The 20,911-nt window shown below is 41.9% G+C and overlaps 1 protein-coding gene across 3 annotated transcripts in view; it reads left to right on the top strand.

The window, feature by feature from the left end:
* MYO18B (myosin XVIIIB) overlaps positions 1-20,911 on the top strand; it is a 217,595-nt gene that overhangs the window by 87,855 nt on the left and 108,829 nt on the right. For all 3 annotated transcript variants that reach the window (XM_030915727.1, XM_030915728.1, XM_030915726.1), the window contains exons 20-22: positions 479-589; positions 3,125-3,229; positions 18,099-18,251. In XM_030915727.1, coding sequence (XP_030771587.1) covers positions 479-589; positions 3,125-3,229; positions 18,099-18,251 — 369 coding nt within the window. The remainder of the gene's footprint in view (positions 1-478; positions 590-3,124; positions 3,230-18,098; positions 18,252-20,911) is intronic.

The raw sequence follows: 20,911 nt of genomic DNA, 5'->3' as shown, positions 1-20,911 counted from the left end.
GATCAACATGGGGAAACCCCGTTTCTACTAAAATACAAAAATTAGCCAGGCATGGTGGCACATGCCTGTAATCCCAGCTACTTGGGAGGCTGAGGCAAGAGAATCGCTTGAACCCAGGAGGCGGAGGTTGCGGTGAGCCGAGATTGCGCCATTGCACTCCAGCCTGGGCAACAAGAGGGAAATTCCATCTCAAAAATAAAAAAGAAAGAGGGTTGAGAAGGATTCTGAGGCTGCATCTAAAGTCAGTGGGAAAGTGTGATTGATGTGTGATGTCTGTTATAAGCACAAGAATGGATAGAGGCAATATTTAATCTATTTACCCACCATTTGTGACCTTCCAGAATGCCTAGGGAAATAACTTGACTCTCATTTATGTATTCCAACAATGAAAAATGCGATTGGAATGCCAAGGATGACACGGAGGGCTTGGAGAGTTAGAGTGGGTCACCCTCACGTGCTGTCCTTGCTGTCCCCCCAGCTCCGCCAGCGGTTTGAGCTGGAGATCGAGCGGATGAAGCAGATACACCAGAAGGACCGTGAGGACCAGGAGGAGGAACTGGAGGATGTCCGTCAGTCCTGCCAGAAGCGGGTATGTGAGCAGTGAACACAGCTGTACCCTTGGGTCCTGGAAGGTCTGGTATGGATGCCCTCTTCCTTAGAGTGAGGAGGAGGACAGGGTCTGGGATCTGGGGACAAGCTCTTTCTGCAACCACCTGAGACCTTAGCTTCGAGGTGCCTTCAAGGGTGTAGGAGCGGAAATGCCTGTCTTAAATAGGATCTTGGAACTTCCAGAAGCCTCTGGAACCATCCAGCATAATGGCTCAGAGATTTCTACTAAGTCCTCGTAATGCCATGTGACTGATGCCAAGGACTTCTAAATTTCAATAATAGAATCAATTCTTTCTTACTATTTTCCTTACAAGTCAAACCATTTCTTAACATTTTATCCAAGGTCTTTGTAGCCATTCCAAACAGTGTGTAAGAAAGGAATAACCCCTTGACATGTCATCACCTAGAAGCCATCATTATTACTATTTTAAGTGTTCTTTCATAGCTCTCTTTCACTCTGTATACACACATGCAGATTTGCGGAGATACCATTTTCACTAAATGAGGCTATGAGGTTCTGATGCCTGTCGTCTCCGCAGTTTTCATGGCCTCTTTTCGTGTCTGTAAATACAGATCTAACTTAAATGTTTAATGGCTTAACAGTTTTTCACCCAAAGCATGTCCTCTAACTTATACAATAAATCCCCTATCATTGGACATTTAGGTTGTTTCCAGTTTTCTGCCCTTATAACCAGTGCCGAGATAAACATTCTTAGAGCTGTATTGACGGATGTGAATGTAGGATCTACAAAGTGGAACTGCTGGAAAGCTTCGGGTTAAGCCTCGTTTAACAGGTTCTCACATTATAGAGTACATACTCTACACGGACCTTCCCTCCCTTCTCATCCCCTGAATCATACCTGTGTACAGAGTACACTCAACTCTGCCTTGCTTGATGTATAGTTTTTATTATTTTGTGTGTTTTTCAAGATGATTTTAGCTTTTCCAGTCTTTATTCTAAAACAGGTATAGAGTGCTTTGTATTTCTCTCACTCCTCAACGAAATTTTTGAAATGAACTTGCTTTCTATAGAAGTGACCATCGATCAGTACTTTTTCCCCCCTCCATGGGTCAGGAGATGGAAGCTGTCAGTCCCTGCCCATGTTTCTTCAGGTGAAGGTTGCATACATTTCTGGTTTATTCTAAGAATGCCTTGAAGTATGGTGTGTGCCCTCAGCCAGGGCTCCAATGAGTTGGAGATGTGACCCAGACTCTCCTGAGGCTTTTCTCTGGATAGATTTATAAAGGGAGAGAGTGAAGTCAGAGAAAGGTGTTTTTCTCCTTATGTCAAATGCTGATATTGACTTCTCATTCTGGTGACTGCTCTGTTCAGTCTATCTCTCACGTTGGCAGGAAATCAATAGTTAGTGACTTGGGTGGGAATGCTGGGGCTGTCTGGGGTGGCAGAAAGAGCTGGGGTCAGGGGACAGGACACTAACTCCTCTAAACAGCAACTAATTTCAGAGTATGCACTTTGGATTTTCCCTGGGACTTAGTTTGCCCACCCGTGAAATAGGATCTCTGATGGCATGAGGTGGAAATGGAGGATGGAGGGGATGAAATAAGGTACACAAGAGAGGCTGGTGGGGTTGGTCTGCAAAGCGCAGCCACAGTGGGGTATTTGCTTTAGTGGGAAATGTCTGTGTTTGCTGGGTAATCGCTGAGAAATCAGAGCCAGTTGCAAATTAAATGAGTTGCTTATAGTCAGATGTCTTAGTTCAGGCTGCTGTAGCAGAATACCATTTTCTAGGTGGCTTAAATGAAAACACTTATTTATCACAGTTCTGGAGGCTGGCAAATCTGAGATCAAGGTGCTGGCAGGTTCAGTGTCTGGCGAGGGCTCTCTTCCTGGTTTGCAGACCACCACCTCCTGTTTGTAGACTCACATGGCAGAGAAAGAGAGAGAGGAAGACAGCTCTCTGGTGTCTCTTCAGGCACTCACCCCACCATGAAAGCTCCACCTTCATAGCTTCGTCTAAACCTAATTACCTCCTTAAGGTCCCACCTCCAGATACCACTGCACTGAAGGTTAGGGTTTCACCATATGCATTTTGGAGGGCCACATATAGTTTATAACCAAAAAATCTCAAATGCATCTTCTTTTATTGCATCATTGTGTATTGAATAAAGGAGGGGCATGCATTTTTGATATATTGGTTATAATATTGTGCAGAGCCTTTAAAAATCAGAGTGCAAAGACTTGCAAATATTCAACAGTGGCCATGGCTACAGGAGGGAGGCATCTGTTCTGTTGGGGACCTGGGGGAGGGGGTTTCACAGTCAATGGCGAGAGGTTCCCCATCATTGACTAACCCTCCCTTCTGTTGTCCAGCTCTCAAGCTTTTAGGCTCTTAAGTTCTCCCACAGAGACACCACCTCCCAATCACTAGGGCAGGCTCATGGAACAAAGCCACAAGCTCTACGTTTTTCCTCCTCCTGAGGGTCCTTGCCTTGTGGGATTTGTCCGGATGGAGTTCATTTACCCTGTGTATGCTTCTGCTCTGTGTATCCACAGCTCCGTCAACTGGAAATGCAGCTGGAGCAAGAATATGAAGAGAAGCAGATGGTCCTCCATGAGAAGCAAGACTTGGAAGGCTTGATCGGAACCCTCTGTGACCAGGTAAGGGGGAGACATCGGCAGACATTCAGGAGTGTCTCAGGGACCTATTTGAGAGATGAACTCACGGGGAGAACAGCTTGAGGGATACCCTCTCCTCCATTAGCTCTGTTCCCACCATATTCACTGGCTCTTCAAAGGAGAACTTCAGGTGCCTGCAAACAGCAGGGTTTTTGTAAGAACCCATGGGGAATAAACAGAGTGGGTCCAGCCAGGAGCGATGGAGGAGGCTGTCTTTGCCTTCAGCAGCTGTTGGGATCAGAGTGTAGACAGTCCTTCCTTTAAGGAGATGTATGTGAATGGCCACTGCACACATGACTGCCCTCCTGAGAACATGACATTTGCTAGAAGCAGTCAGCCTTGGAGCCAGGCAAATGTAGCTTTAAGCCTCAGAGGGACCACTTCTGTCTACATGGCTTTGAGTGAGCTAGTTAACCACTCCGAGCTCCTGAAGAGTGGAGCCTTGTAGGGCTGTGGCTATCCCTGTACACTAGGGTTCTCAACCGCCCGTCAGTGTACACCAGGGTCCTTAACTGCACCACTATGAACATCTGGAGCTGGATCATTCCTTGAGGTAGAGAGCTGTCCTGTGCATTGCAGGATATTGTGCAGCATCCCTGACCTCTACCCACCACATTGCGGTAGCACACACCTCAGCTGTGACCACCAAAAATGTCTAGACATTGTCCGGTGTCCTTTGGGGAAAAAAATCAACTTCCCTCACTACTGAGAACTGTTGCTGTAGTAATGCAGCCAGCAGAGCTCAGAGCCAGCTCCGATTTCAGAGTTGCAAGGAATGGCTCTTCCACCTCCCAGATACTCTATTCCCTTCCTGTGCTGCTGCTACATGAAATCCCAGCACTGGAGAGAAATACCTGTGGCTTCTATGATTTCTTTTAAAGTATCAAAGGAGTGTATTTTAACGTATTTGCTTAACATGGGCCCCATGACTATTAATTAGTAATGGTCTGGTTATCAATATCCTTCCCTAGATTCATTAACTTTATTCACGAAACAATGTGGGTCCACTTCAGATGATCATCTTGGGCAGCCAGGCCTTGGACAAAATAAATGCTTATTATGTATTGAAAAACAAATTGATTTAGTGAGTGATTTCCACAGCAGGGACATCACAGCAGCAAGAGTAAGAGTTGGAAACTGAGGGAGTCGATATAATCTTCCTTCTTCTCTGGGTTTTCTAATTTTCCAGCCAAGAAATTGGGACCATTGAATTCAGAGCCATTGAGGTGACTTTCCTTCAGCATCAGGGCGAGAGCACAGCCCAGTATCAGATTCTAGAATGACAGTGGGGAATCACTGGGAGAAGGTTGCATTCTATTCAGCACAGTTTGAGAAAACAGAATAGATGATCTAATAAAGCAAGGTTTTTATACATACTGCAAAAATAAATTTTACATGTAAAGAGAAGGTAAGTTTAGATGAAGAAAAAGCCAGCTTTGTGTTAGTCACCAAACTGGATCCTTTTAATAAATTAGCACTTTTGATGATTTTAAGTGTTTTTGTTATGACCTTTGCCAAACCCATGGAAAAGCAGAACAAATAATGTAATTGGTGTTTATGAACCAAGCAGTCAGGGTTCACATAAATTAACATTTTGCCATTTCTTATTCAGATGTTTTTAAGGAAACAAAGCATTTTAAGAACGGTTGGTGGCCTCTTTACGTCCCTTCCTAATCTCACTCCTGGCTCTGCTTTCCTCTTTCTTTCCTCCCTCCCCAGATGAAACCATTCCCTGGGGTTTGAAGTGTATAATTCCCCTGAATGTATATTTCAACTTCAGCCACAGGCAGCAATACGGTTCTGCACTTGACTTTGTCCCCCTCTATATTATTTTTTTGAGATTAGTCCATAATGATACATGCAGCTCTAATTAATTCATTTAATTTCTACACAGCATTCATTTTTAAAAATCTCCTTCTTCTGTTGGTGGGTAGTTAGTTACTTCCACCCTAAAACCCCAAACTGCAATGCATAGTCTCATATCTGTCTCACTGTGCACATGGGCGAGAGTCTCTCCAGGGTATGTAGCTGAAAGAGGAATTGCTGGCTCCTGGGAATGTACAATTTGGGAATTATTAAATATTGCTCAGATTGTTCCCCAAAGTGATTGCAGCAGTTTTCACCGTCACTAGATGTGTCTTGAGATTTTACTTCTTCACGAGCCCACCAACGTGCAGCACTGTCAGACATTTTTAAACATTTTTTACAGGCATCGGGTGCCAAATGGTATTGCATGGCCCCCATTGCTAGGGATGCTGTGCATTTTTCACATGTTGGTTGAGGCCTTTTCTCATGTGAATTGCCTATTCATAGAATTTTGTCTCATTTTTCTCTATTGATCGTTCATGACCTTTATACAAGATGCGAATCCGTTTTTGGTTGTGTATTTTACAAATATCTCCTACACTATGCATAATTGTTTCACTTTGTTTATAATGTCCTTAGCTTAATAAAAAATATTTTTGATATAGTTGTGTTAACCATGTTTTATGGTTTGTGCTTTTATATCTTAAGATACTCTTCTTTTTTTTATTATTATTATACTTTAAGTTGTAGGGTGCATGTGCTCAACGTGCAGGTTTGTTACATATGTATACATGTGCCATGTTGGTATGCTGCACCCTTTAACTTGTCATTTACATTAGGTATATCTTCTAATGCTATCCCTCCCCCCTCCCCCTTCCCCACAATAGGCGCTGGTGTGTGATGTTCCCCTTCCTGTGTCCAAGCGATCTCATTGTTCAATTCCTACCTATAAGTGAGAACATGCGGTGTTTGGTTTTCTGTTCTTGTGATAGTTTGCTGAGAATGACGGTTTCCAGCTGCATCCATGTCCCTACAAAAGACATGAACGGATCCTTTTTTATGGCTGCATAGTGTTCCATGGTGTATATGTGCCCCATTTTCTTAATCCAGTCTGTCACTGATGGACATTTGGGTTGATTCCAAGTCTTTGCTATTGTGAATAGTGCTACAATAAATATAACGTGTGCATGTGTCTTTATAGCAGCGTGATTTATAATCCTTTGGGTATATACCCAGTAATGGGATGGCTGGGTCAAATGGTATTTCTAGTTCTAGATCCTTGAGGAATCGCCACACTGTCTTCCACAATGGTTGAACTAGTTTAGAGTCCCACCAACAGTGTAAAAGTGTTCCTATTTCTCCACATCCTCTCCAGCACCTGTTGTTTCCTGATTTTTTAATGATTGCCATTCTAACTGGTGTGAGATGGTATCTCATTGTGGTTTTGATTCGCATTTCTCTGATGGCGAGTGATGATGAGCATTTTTTTTCATGTGTCTGTTGGCTGTATGAATGTCTTCTTTTGCAAAGTGTCTGTTCATATCCTTTGCCCACTTTTTGATGGGGTTGTTTTTTTTCTTGTAAATTTGTTTGAGTTCTTTGTAGGTTCTGGATATTAGCCCTTTGTCAGATGAGTAAATTGCAAAAATTTTTTCCCATTCTGTAGGTTGCCTGTTCACTCTGATGGTAGTTTCTTTTGCTGTGCAGAAGCTCTTTAGTTCAATTAGATCCCATTTATCAATTCTGGCTTTTGTTACCATTGCTTTTGGTGTTTTAGACATGAAGTCCTTGCCCATGCCTATGTCCTGAATGGTATTCCCTAGGTTTTCTTCTAGGGTTTTTATGGTTTTAGGTCTAACATTTAAGTCTCTAATCCATCTTGAATTAATTTTCGTATAAGGAGTAAGGAAAGGATCCAGTTTCAGCTTTCTACTTATGGCTAGCCAATTTTCCCAGCACCATTTATTAAATAGGGAATCCTTTCCCCGTTTCTTGTTTTTGTCAGGTTTGTCAAAGATCAGATGGCTGCAGATATGTGGTATTTTTTCTGAGGGCTCTGTTCTGTTCCATTGGTCTATATCTCTGTTTTGGTACCAGTACCATGCTGTTTTGGTTACTGTAGCCTTGTAGTATAGTTTGAAGTCAGGTAGCGTGATGCCTCCAGCTTTGTTCTTTTGACTTAGGATTGTCTTGGCAATGCAGGGTCTTTTTTGGTTCCATATGAACTTTAAAGCAGTTTTTTCCAATTATGTGAAGGAAGTCATTGGTAGCTTAATGGGGATGGCATTGACTCTATAAATTACCTTGGGAAGTATAGCCATTTGCACAATATTGATTCTTCCTATCCATGAGCATGGTATGTTCTTCCATTTGTTTGTTTCCTCTTTTATTTCACTGAGCAGTGGTTTGTAGTTCTCCTTGAAGAGGTCCTTCACATCCCTTGTAAGTTGGATTCCTAGGTATTTTATTCTCTTTGAAGCGTTGTGAATGGGAGTTCATTCATGATCTGGCTCTCTGTTTGTCTGTTACTGGCGTGTAAGAATGCTTGTGATTTCTGCACATTGATTTTGTATCCTGAGACTTTGCTGAAGTTGCTTATCAGCTTAAGGAGATTTTGGGCTGAGATGATGGGATTTTCTAAATATACAATCATGTCATCTGTAAACAGGAACAATTTGACTTCTTCTTTTCCTAACTGAATACCCTTTATTTCTTTCTCTTGCCTGATTGCCCTAGCCAGAACTTCCAACACTATGTTGAATAGGAGTGGTGAGAGAGAGCATCCCTGTCTTGTGCCAGTTTTCAAAGGGAATGCTTCCAGTTTTTGCCCATTCAGTATGATACTGGCTGTGGGTTTGTCATAAGTAGCTCTTATTATTTTGAGATACATTCCATCAATACTGAATTTATTGAGAGTTTTTAGCATGAAGGGCTGTTGAATTTTGTCAAAGGCCTTTTCTGCATCTATTGAGATAATCATGTGGTTCTTGTCTTTGGTTCTGTTTATATGCTGGATTACGTTTATTGATTTGCATATGTTGAACCAGCCTTGCATCCCAGGGATGAAGCCCACTTGATCATGGTGGATAAGCTTTTTGATGTGCTGCTGGATTTGGTTTGCCAGTATTTTATTGACGATTTTTGCATCGATGTTCATCAGGGATATTGGTCTAAAATTCTCTTTTTTTGTTGTGTCTCTGCCAGGCTTTGGTATCAGGATGGTGTTGGCCTCATAAAATGAGTTAGGGAGGATTCCCTCTTTTTCAATTGATTGGAATAGTTTCATAGTTTCAGAAGGAATGGTACCAGCTCCTCCTTGTACCTCTGGTAGAATTCGGCTGTGAATCCGTCTGGTCCTGGACTTTTTTTGGTTGGTAGGCTATTAATTATTGCCTCAATTTCAGAGCCTGCTATTGGTCTATTCAGGGATTCAGCTTCTTCCTGGTTTAGTCTTGGGAGAGTGTAAGTGTCCAGGAAATTATCCATTTCTTCTAGGTTTTCTAGTTTATTTGCGTAGAGGTGTTTATAGTATTCTCTGATGGTAGTTTGTATCTCTGTGGGGTCGGTGGTGATATCCCCTTTATCATTTTTTATTGCGTCTATTTGATTCTTCTCTCTTTTCTTCTTTATTAGTCTTGCTAGCGGTCTATCAATTTTGTTGATCTTTTCAAAAAACCAGGTCTGATTTTTTGGAGTGTTTTTTATGTCTCTACCTCCTTCAGTTCGGCTCTGATCTTAGTTATTTCTTGCCTTCTGCTAACTTTTGAATGTGTTTGCTTTTGCTTCTCTAGTTCTTTTAATTGTGATGTTAGGGTGTCAATTTTAGATCTTTCCTGCTTTCTCTTGTGGGCATTTAGTGCTATAAATTTCCCTCTACACACTGCTTTAAATGTGTCCTGCAGATTCTGGTATGTTGTATCTTTGTTCTCATTGGTTTCAAAGAACATCTTTATTTCTGCCTTCATTTTGTTATGTACCCAGTAGTCGTTCAGAAGCAGGTTGTTCAGTTTTCATGTAATTGAGCGGTTTTGATTGAGTTTCTTTGTCCTGAGTTCTAGTTTGATTGCACTGTGGTCTGAGAGACAGTTTGTTATAATTTCTGTTCTTTTACATTTGCTGAGGAGTGCTTTAACTACGTGGTCAGTTTTGGAATAAGTGCGATGTGGTGCTGAGAAGAATGTATATTCTGTTGATTTGGGGTGGAGAGTTCTGTAGATGTCTATTAGGTCCGCTTGGTGCAGAGTTGAGTTCAATTCCTGGATATCCTTGTTAACTTTCTGTCTCGTTGATCTGTCTAATGTTGACAGTGGAGTGTTGAAGTCTCCCATTATTATTGTATGGGAGTCTAAGTCTCTTTGTAAGTCTCTAAGGACTTGCTTTATGAATCTGGGTGCTTCTGTATTGGGTGCATATACATTTAGGATAGTTAGCTCTTCCTGATGAATTGATCCCTTTACCATTATGTAATGGCCTTCTTTGTCTCTTTTGATTTTTGATGGTTTAAAGTCTGTTTTATCAGAGACTAGGATTGCAACCCCTGCTTTTTTGTTTTCTTTTGTTTTCCATTTGCTTGGTAGATCTTCCTCCATCTCTTTATTTTGAGCCTATGTGTATCTCTGCATGTGAGATGGGTCTCTGAATACAGCAAACTGATGGGTCTTGACTCTGTCTAATTTGCCAGTCTGTGTCTTTTAATTGGACCATTTAGTCTATTTGCATTTAAGATTAATATTGTTATGTGTGAACTTGATCCTGTCATTATGATATTAGCTGGTTATTTTGCTCATTAGTTGATGCAGTTTCTTCCTAGCGTCGATGGTCTTTACATTTTGGCATGTTTTGCAATGGCTGGTACTGGTTGTTCCTTTCCATGTTTAGTGCTTCCTTCAGGATCTCTTGTATGGCAGGCCTGGTGGTGACAAAATCTCTAAGCATTTGCTTGTCTGTAAAGGATTTTATTTCTCCTTCACTGATGAAACTTAGTTTGGCTGGATATGAAATTCTGGGTTGAAAATTCTTTTCTTTAAGAATGTTGAATATTGGCTCCCAGTCTCTTCTGGCTTGTAGAGTTTCTGCCAAGAGATCTGCTGTTAGTCTGATGGGCTTCCCTTTGTGAGTAACCCGACCTTTCTTTCTGGCTGCCCTTAACATTTTTTCCTTCATTTCAACTTTGGTGAATCTGACAATTATGTGTCTTGGAGTTGCTCTTCTGGAGGAGTATCTCTGTGGCGTTCTCTGTATTTACTGAATTTGAATGTTGGCCTGCCTTACTAGGTTGGGAAAGTTCTCCTGGATGATATCCTGCAGAGTGTTTTCCAACTTGGTTCCATTTTCCCCGTCACTTTCAGGCACACCAATCAGACGTAGATTTGGTCTTTTCACATAATCCCATATTTCTTGGAGGCTTTGTTCATTTCTTTTTACTCTTTTTTCTCTACACTTCTCTTCTCGCTTCATTTCATTCATTTGATCTTCAATCACTGATACTTTCTTCCAGTTGATCGAGTCGGTTACTGAAGCTTGTGCATTTGTCACGTAGTTCTCGTGTTATGATTTTCATTTCTATCGGTTCTTTTAAGGTCTTCTCTGCATTGATTTTTCTGGTTATCCATTCATCCATTCTTTTTTCAAGGTTTTTAGTTGCTTTGCGCTGGTTCCATAGTTCCTCCTTTAGCTCTGAGAAGTTTGATGGACTGAAGCCTTCTTCTCTCAACTCGTCAAAGTCATTCTCTGTTCAGCTTTGATCCGTTGCTGGCGATGAGCTGCGTTCCTTTGGAGAGGGAGATGTGCTCTGATTTTTTGAATTTCCAGCTTTTCTGTTGTTGCTGTCTGATTCTTGCTCTGGAAGCTTCGTCTCAGGGGTGTACCCAGCAGTGTGAGGTGTGAGGTGTTGGTCTGCACCTCAGTTGAAAATGCAGAAATCACCCATCTTCTATGTCACTCATGCTGTGAGCTGGAGACTGGAACTCTTCCTATTCGGCCATCTTCAAGATACTCTTCTTTAACTGAGTTCATGAAACTGTCATCATGTGTCTTAGAAGTTCTAAAGTATTGCTTTTGACTTTTTTTTTTTTTTAAGACGGAGTCTCGCTCTGTCACCCAGGCTGGGGTGCAGTGGTGCGATCTTAGCTCACTGCAAGCTCCGCCTCCTGGGTTCACACCATTCTCCTGCCTCAGCCTCCCGAGCAGCTGGGACTACAGGCACCCGCTGCCTGTAGTCCCATTGGGGCAATAAAGAGCTCAACAAATTTTAAAAAAAGTTATACTTTCTATTTCTTGTTTCTTTTTCTTACCTTATTTCATTTGCTTGGGCCTCCAGTATAAGATTGAATGGTAGAGAAAGATGTTTGACATTCTTTTCTTGTTCCTGACCTTCATAGGAGTGCTTCTAAAGTTTTGTGATGTACATATTTGCAGTGTATTTGGTAATTACAGTGATGCATTGCTTAGTGACAGGGATACTTTCTGAGAGATGCATCATTAGACAATTTCATCATTGTGGGAACATCCTAGAGTGCATTCACACAAACCTAAATGGGATAGCCTTCTACACACCTAGGCTATCTGATATAGTCCATTGCTCCTGGGCTACAAACCTGTACAGCATGTTACTGTACTGAGTTTGGTAGGCAGTTGTGACACAGTGGTAAGTATTTGTGTACCTAAACATATATCAACACAGAAAAGGTACAGCAAAAGTATGGTATTATAAGTTTATGGGACCACCATGGTATATACAGTCCCTCACTGATGGAAATGTAATGTGGCACGTGACTGTAACTTTAATAAGGTTAAATCAGTCTTCTGTTTGTGATTTTCTAATATCTTAAAAAACAATGTTTTATTGTTGAATATTGTGTGCTTTTTCTGCAATTGTTGATAATCTAATACCTGTCTCAATCTATTAATGTAGTATATTTTAGATATTTAATGTATCCTGATGTATTTCCCAGATAAACCATTCTTAGTGTCATATGTTTTCAATACACGGCTCTTTTGGATTGTTACCAGTTCATTAAGGGTTTATTTAGGATTTTTGAAACCAGGCACATAAGTAAGATTGGTTTATAATTTTTTTTTCTTAGACTTTGCCAAATCTTATACTAATCTCATAAAATGAGTTCACAACTATTTCTGAGACATTTTTTTTGTAAAATTTGGATCATGCAGTTCTTGCAGATTTGATACAATTTGCTTGTAACCCTATTTGATTACTGTGCCAAAATGCTGTAATCATAACTGAACACAACTTCAGGTATTATTATTTTCCTTACTGAGTGAACTTTGGTAACTAAAATGTTTCTAGACATTTATTATTTCATCCAATTTTTCAAATAGGTTGACATAAAAAATGTTCATGGTATTTTGTCGTGATTTTAAAAATTCTACTCTATCAGATTATTTTCTTTTTAATCCTAATAATGTTTACTTTTGAGTTTTTTGTGGTTAATGATGATTAGTCTTGTTAGAGTTTTTATCTGTCATCCCTTCAAATAACTTGCTTTTGTTTTATTGCTTCTTTTTTGTGTATTTGTTTCTTTTTCCTTCTTTTTTCCGTTGATTAGTTGTTTTTTATTTTTATTTTTTGAGATGGAGTCTCACTCTGTCGCCCAGGCTGGAGTGCAGTGGCACGATCTCAGCTCACTACAAGCCCCTCTCCTGGGTTCATGCCATTCTCCTGCCTCAGCCTCCTGAGTAGCTGGGACTACAGGCTCCCACCACTACGCCCGGCTAATCTTTTGTATTTTTAGTAGAGACAGGCTCACCATGTTAGCCAGCATGGTCTCAATCTCCTGACCTCATGATCCACAAGCCTTGGCTCCCAAAGTGCTGGGATTACTGGCGTGAGCCACCGTGCCTGGCCCCATTGGTTTAGATTTTTATTCTTGGTATTCAGTTTTAGTATTAAAATGTTTGACTCACCTTCAATATTTTGTTTCCCACTTAAAATGTTTTCTTTAAAGTACATTTAAGATAATACATTTACCTGGAATTGCTGTTCTAGTGCCATCTACTAAGTGTTTTGTCGTATCTTTTGTTCTTTTTTCTTTTCTTTTCTTTTTTTTTCTTTTTTTTTTTTTTTTTGAGATGGAGTCTTGCTCTGTCGCCCAGGCTGGAGTGCAGTGGCCGGATCTCAGCTCACTGCAAGCTCTGCCTCCCGGGTTCCCGCCATTCTCCTGCCTCAGCCTCCAGAGTAGCTGGGACCACAGGCGCCCGCCACCTCGCCCGGCTAGTTTTTTTTTGTGTTTTTTAGTAGAGACGGGGTTTCACCGTGTTAGCCAGGATGGTCTCGATCTCCTGACCTCGTGATCCTCCCGTCTCGGCCTCCCAAAGTGCTGGGATTACAGGCTTGAGCCACCGCGCCCGGCCTCTTTTTTCTTTTAACCTGTAAGCTATCTAGAACTTGAGTTTCAAGTTTGTTAACATTTAGGATGATGATTTAGGATAGAATAACTTTCTATTGTTAATTTTTAATTTAAGGGCATTTTGGACAGATAACATGGTAGAATGCATAACATCTTTTCTTTGAAATTGTAGAGATCTCTTTGTTGCTCTAGTTATTGGTAGAGTTTAATAAACTATTGTGTGTGGCTGGGCACAGTGGCTCACGCCTGTAATCCCAGCACTTTGGGAGGCCAAGATGGGCAGATCATTTGAGATCAGGAGTTTGAGACCAGCCTGACCAACATGGTGAAACCCTGCCTCTACTGAAAATATAAAAATTGGCCAGGTGTTGTGGTGGGCACCTGTAGTCCCAGCTGCTCAGGAGGCTGAGGCATGAGAATCACTAGAACCCAGGAGGCAGAGGTTGTAGTGAGCCGAGATCACGCCACTGCCCTCCAGCCTGGGTGACAGAGTGAGACCTTGTCTCAAAAACAAAAATAAAACCAAAGAAACAAAAATGAACTATTGAGTGGAAAATAATGTGACTGTTTATGAGGTATAGGGTTCTATACATGGCAAATGAATCAAGCTTGTTAATTTTTTATTTCAACATTATATACAAATATAAAAGCATAAGCCATAAAGAAAAGTTTTTAAATACGTGATTATGTATTTTTGAAAACTACCTCCTGCTAACTTTGGTTTTAAGTTCTTGATCAGTTTCTAAGAGAGACCTGTTATATCCTTACCACAAGAGTGGTTATTCCAAGTTTTGTTAACAATTCTGTCATAGTTTCTCTTTATGTATTTATGGTTATATATTTAGGTGCATCTAAGTTTTGTATTGCTTTATTTTCTTGAAGATCATTGCTTCCATTCTTACCTGGTGTCTTTCTCTCTCCATGAATATAAGTTTTGCCTTATTTTATTTTGCTTGATTTATTTTAGTCAGTTTACCTGCAAGACCTTTTTCTATTTCATTTTAAAGATTTGTAGGGGTGTGTGTGTGTGTGTGTGTGTGTGTGTGTGTGCATGTTCATGTGTTTTCTTTAAACAGCTGGATAATTTCAATGCAATATTTTAGTCTAGCTTTTCATATAAAAATTTAATTTATTTGCATATGTTATAATGACTGATATATTTGAAACTATTTTGTATTATCTTATTTTGTGTTTTTTTAGTTTCTTGTTCCTTTACATTGCTCTCCCTCTATTCCTTTCCTACTTTTAGATAGATTGATGTTTTCTGTATTCTCTTTTGAACTATTGGTTCAGAAGCTACAAACTTTATTTCTGTTCTTTTGGTGGTTACTCATAAATTTCAAGATATATGCTTAATCATAATTTTTTACTAACATTAATTTTCACAGTAATGCTGTGGGATAGATATTATTATTTCTTTCATATAAATGAAAGAAGTAAGGCTCGGAAAAGTAAAGCAACTTGCCCAGGATTGCCTAGCAAGTTAGTACCCTGGGCGGATTCTAAATGAGGTCTATATTATTTGAATGTCTATCATTTTAAAAACCTATTATGATTCTGCTTAAAAGCAATAAGGTCCACTTAGCTAGAACCATATTTTTGTGGACCATCTTTTTTTCATAGTGTTCTCAGGCAGCCAGTTCTGCCATTAATTTGTGAAACCCTTAGCAACATGCATTCTCTCCAAGCCTCAATTTCCCCATCTGTAAAGTGGTTTGATTATCCCTAACAGCACGTCTAGATCATATTTTAATAGTGCTTGGAGATTCTTTTGACAATGGACATTTAACAAGTTCCCCAAACAATTTGCCTTTATGATAAATGGAGCACCAACTAAGACTGCAATATAGTTACTCATAACAACACTAAACATCATCTAGATTTATTAGTTAATTATTAACCATCTTTATCAAAGTTTGAATCTTTGTGCTACAAAATGGAAACTTGCAGAATGACATTTATTTCCCATTAACCTAATGAGTGGTATTTTTTGCCCTCCTCTCTCGTAGCAATTTATTATAAATGGGAGGATGACTAGTCTGAGATTTTCTTGTGAATTTTGTTTGCAGTGCTTCCTCTGAAAAGTGCCAGCATTTTTAGGGCCTTTCAGGCAGTGAAGATCGTAGAATCGGAGCCATCTCTACTGCATGGTCAGTGTCAACATCAGGGAATGTCCCTGATGCGAACTCGCCCCACAGGAGAATTAAAGGCACTTTAGGGTATGCGCAAAACAAAAACAGACACAAATATAAGAAATGTGCAAAGCCCACTGCCTAAGTGTAATCATGGTAAGAGTCTGGGTTCTAGAGTAAGTAAACCTGGGTTCATGAAGCAGCTCCACTAGGCACTGTGGTGCAATGGTTAGAGACTTACATCCTAATGTTGAGCTGCCTGGATTCAGATCTCTGCATAGCCACTTAGTAGCAGTATGGCGTTGGGCAGATCATTTGCTCTTTCATATCAGTTGTTCCTCCATGTAAGAGCCCTGGAAAACCTCTTTCACTTTGTAACCCGCCCCCCACCCACTCCAGGGTTTTATAATCTCATGGCAACCACCCAGAAATGCATAGCCCAGATTGTTTCTCGCCTCTCTGCCTCTGCTCATTAAGTGCCTTCTACCTAAAACATCCTGCCTCTACCTCCCCTCGCTAGGAGTAGCTACCTTCTACTTCCCAATTCCATCCCAGCCTGAGCTGGATAATGCTCTTCTGTGCTCCCATGATATATTTTTTTCAGAATTAAAGACTAAAACACACCTATCTAATGGTATATTTTACTAAAATTACCACTCTCCAGCCAGAAAAGACAAATTACTTCATCTTTGCAAACTTCAGTTTCATTATCTGTAAAATGGGAATCATAATACTATACATCTCATCGATTCATCGTGATGACTAAATGCATTAATAGCTATAAAGTGTTTAGAATAGTATATGACACTTAGAAAGTGTCTATAAATGTAAGCTATTACTACATTTGTAAAGGCAATAGTAATAAGGTCTATTTAAGAGATTGTCACAGGAGTGAAATGCAATAACACGTGACAAAGAGTCTGGCACAATGCCCAGCCCTCAACTCAGTTCAGCAGGTGAGATTGTGTGTGTGTGTGTGTGTGTGTGTGTGTGTATAATAGAACAGCATTTTGAACCTACCAAAACAATGCATTTCAGATATAAAGACTATATTCTAAGAACCAACTCGTTTGTCAAAGAATTCAAAACCAGCAGTAGAGAAATAGAAATACAAAATTTGGAGGAACACATTCTAGGTCATCAGACAATACTCATAATCCTTTATATTTGCAAAGCACTCAACAGCATACAAAGTGCTTTGGAATCCATTATCATGTCTGATCCTTGTCTTATCTCAACACAAAGTACAGGGTGTTTTTTTAACCTCTCCTTTTGTGGATGAGAAAACTCAGGTTCAGAGATGTGGCATGACTCAGCCACTGTTCCATCATCAGCAAATGGTGAGCCAGGGTTTAAAGTCTAGATCTGCTCATTCTCAACCCCGTGTTTTTTCTAGAATATTCCAGGACATTCAGAGCATCCCAGGAAATGGTTAGCATTTGATGTGGAGACACAGATTTCCAGGTGTGTAAAAACCACATCCCAGTGTTGAGGCACCTGTACCCTGTTTTCCTTAAAGCTCCCCATCTGATGGACAGGCTCGTATTGTATCCTCTGGTCTCCTGAAGAGTCCAAGAAAGGAGTCGTTAGTTTCTTTCAGGGATGTTAACACGTTGTCTTTTAAGTCAGTGCTGTTTCTAGAGAGGTGACCGGCTGTTGAAATTTCATGTAGGGCCCTGATGTAATTCTGCACCTCTTCTGCTTTGGCTTAGCCTGTACTTTTTGGCCACTGAAAGCTGTCAAGGAGTCTAAGGTCACAGTCCTGGTGCCCAGTCCAGGATGTGGCTTCTTTGGGACTCCCTCAACAGCTGTCCCTGGCAAATTCAAGATTCTGGGGGAAGGAATGTACTCACCTCTGGGTAAGGTTCCTCTGCAGCAAATGATGCCATTTTCTTGTCCTTAAACTGGAAAACAGGACCAAAGGACAGAAAAGATTGACTTAGATCATCAAAAGGAGCACATTTACAATTTACTGAGGTGTAACACACATACAGAGGACTCCGTATCCCACGTGTGCAGCTCAATGAATTTTCATAAACTCATACAACACCACCCAGATCAATAACATTAATAACTCCCCAGAAGTCGAGAGGCTCTGTCCAGTCCCTGCCCACCCAGGACTGTCCTAACTTCTGTCAGCAGAACCTGGCCAACAGCAGAGGGATTCACCTGGCACTTGAGGCTCTTACAAGATGAGGTGAGGTCATACTGATGACTTGTGTGCAAAAAGTGGGATGACAGAGTGACTTTGGATCCATACGAGCTATGATAGCAGCAATGATAGCAACTCATATTTCTTGTACATTTATTCTGTGTCAAGCATTAGGCTAGGCAGGTATTTAATTTTCACAGCAGCCCAATGTGGTTGGTTCCAATCCCATTTCTCAGTTGAGGAAACTGAGGCTCGGGGAGGCGAATGGTCTTGTCCAAGGTCAGACAGTGTGAGTGGCAAAGGCAGGATTTAAACCAGGGAGCCTGGTTCTGGAAAACTTAGACCGTGGCCACTGCTTTGCCACCTAAGCTCATGGGTCTTCTTTTGGCTTTCAGATTGGCCATCGGGACTTTGACGTGGAGAAGCGACTTCGGAGAGACCTCAGGAGGACACATGCACTGTTGTCAGACGTGCAGCTCCTTCTCGGCACCATGGAGGATGGCAAGACATCAGTCAGCAAGGAGGAGCTGGAGAAAGTGCACAGCCAGGTGGGTGTCATGGGATCCCCTTGAGAATCAGGGTGGGGAGGATGCTACGAACTGCAGAGAATGGCTCTCCCTCCCAGGTATGAGCGGAACCGTGGTGCCAACCTCCAACTTTCACAGACCTGCAGGGAGATGGGGGGCATTTCGGGGCTGCAAGGGTCACATGGAGTGTCAGTGAGGAGGAGGGGTCTAAGAAGGAGTCCTGTTGCCTTCTTCAGAGATGATGTCTGGAGGACTTGGGCAAATCAACACTAGCCAGAATGGCTGAGTGCAGTGTGCCTGGTGTGTATATGTGTGTGTGTGTGTGTGTGTGTGTGTGTGGTGCGTATATGAGCCAAATAGCAATAGTGCCAGTCATGCAAAACCAATGCTTACAACTGCAGCAGTTAAACAAACGTTGGCAGTTTGACTGCCTATTAGTATGCTAATGATATTGATCAAGACATGATGTTGACCACTGGCTACTACCAGCTGGAGCCCTCACTAGGTACTGGGTCCTCTGTATCTCCGTACATGGTGCTGCATGGTGTTCTGAGGATTGCTGAGTGAGGTGAGGATCATCAACTTCATTTCACAAGTTCAGGTGATTGGGTGGCAGAAAGGCGTGATGACCCACCCAAAGTCACGCAGCTTGAAAGCAGGAGAATCAGGATTTGAACCCAGATCTTCAGGCTCTACCATCCTTGGCTGCTTCAAAGGAGGACAGGAGGAGTGGCACGGCTGAGGATGGTAGGGAGGTGAGGCCAGAGCAGAGCCCGGGGATCTGAGGAGATGTCATGAGTGTGGGCTGTTCCGGCGGCAGACAGTGTGGCCCAGGGCAGCCAGTGTTGAGAAATGTGAATGGATCCCACAGGGTGGTGCAAGCCTTGGGGAGAGAGGTCCCAAAGCTGAATGATGTAGCAGGAACTCAGGATGTGCTACCAGTCCCCATGGGTAGCTGAAGATACCTGGGGAGGCTTAGAGCTCTGCTGGGAGTGTTGTGTCCTTGTAATTGATGTTACCTTTCCTTGGATAAGTCATTCTTGCTAAGCCCAGATGCCTTCTCCACCTTCCTTCCTGGAGGATTACCATCCCTTCCTCCAGTCAGAGGCTGAGCCAAGCCTGGAACCCGTGTTTCCCAACTCCAAACCCAGTGCTGTTCTCTCTTCCTTCTGGAGACACAGCCCATGATGACCAGCAAGTCTCCAGGAAGGCAGCAAAAGGCAGCAGACTGTAGTGCCAGTGGTTGGAAACAGAGATCCCAGAGCTTCTGCTGCTTCTGGTCTCTGGTGTCAGTTTCTATCTGTAAAACAAAACATTTCAGTTAGAGCTTATTCGCTTGGCTAGAAGACCTCAACCAAAACAAAACCAAACGAAGACCTGAATTCAGACTTGATTTGGAGTTCACCAGTCTCTCCGTTAATGCCCATTTCCTCTTCCAGGATCCAACCCGGGACTGCATGCTGCATTTTATTGTCATGCCTGCCCAGTCCCCTCTGGTCTGGGACAGTTTCTCAGGCTGACCTTGCTTTTCAGGACCCTGACAGTCTTGAGGAGCACTGGACAGGTATCCCATGGGATGTTCTCTAATCTGGGTTTGATGGTTTTCTCATGAATAGACCAAGTTTATGCTATTGGAAAGAATATGGCAGAAATAAACTTGTTAAACCAGAAGACACTGGGAGGACCCTTCCATCTTGAAAATTCTATGACTCTTAGCCATCTCCTTTATCAGATCATTCTCTTCTATGGTGATCCACCCTCCTGACTTGTCTGAGACTGTCTTAGTTTTAGCGCTACCAGTTCTGGGTCCTGGGCAAGCCAGGATGGCTGGTCATTCTATCCTCTTCATGGCCATGTCAGGAAGCCAGTATCACCTGTGCTTGACCGCATCACCCTGCTTAATCCTCATGATGCTCCTAAGGGAGGGGAGGTGGCATTGTGTCCATTTTACAGATGAGGAAATGTTGTCTAGAGGTGGCAAGTGGTGTGCCCAAAGTAACACACTAGGTAAGTGGCAGAGTTGGGGTTTTGAATACAAAGCTTGTGATTCTAAGTGCAGAATTGGGAGATGCTTTTGACTCATATTGCATCTTCTTGTCTGTTTGGCTGACCAGGTGGGTAGGGAACCTTGAGCTTCTTTTTTTGTTTTATTAAGTATTCATGAGAATTCGCCCTCTGCAGGGTTAAAATGCATGTTCTTGGGAAAAAGTGGTATTTAATGAAGGCGCTTTGAGCTGAATCAAAGAGCCTCATTCTTCTGAAAGTCCTTCTTCCCGGTCTCTGCATCCGGCTCCTATCAAAGGAAATCCACAGCCTTGGCTTTTCGTTGCTGTTGTCATGGAAATCGTTATAAGGATGGGATCGCGTGGACCAGAGGTCAGGATACAGTTGCTTTGGCTCCCAGCGCACGTGTCCCGGATGCCAGAGTCAGAGCTAATCAAATAAAGCAGTGATGACATTGGGCATTGCTGCATCTCCTCTCCAATATACAGTATTTGTCCTTTGCCTGAAGGCTCCAGGGACATAGGTAGGGAAAGCAGACAGGAGGAGGAAGGAAGAGGGAGCTAACTTTGCTGCTGGCTGCTAATGAAGTGCGGAGCATGATGCTGAACAATTTCATTCATTCAATATTTATGCAGCACCTACTGTGTGTCAGGCAGTGTGCTAAATATAAGCACCAT

The sequence above is a fragment of the Rhinopithecus roxellana genome, chromosome 13, assembly GCF_007565055.1.
Source record: "Rhinopithecus roxellana isolate Shanxi Qingling chromosome 13, ASM756505v1, whole genome shotgun sequence".
NCBI classification, from domain to species: Eukaryota; Metazoa; Chordata; class Mammalia; order Primates; family Cercopithecidae; genus Rhinopithecus; species Rhinopithecus roxellana.
Note: the sequence above shows the minus strand (reverse complement) of the source record. Positions and strands in the feature narration are given on the sequence as shown.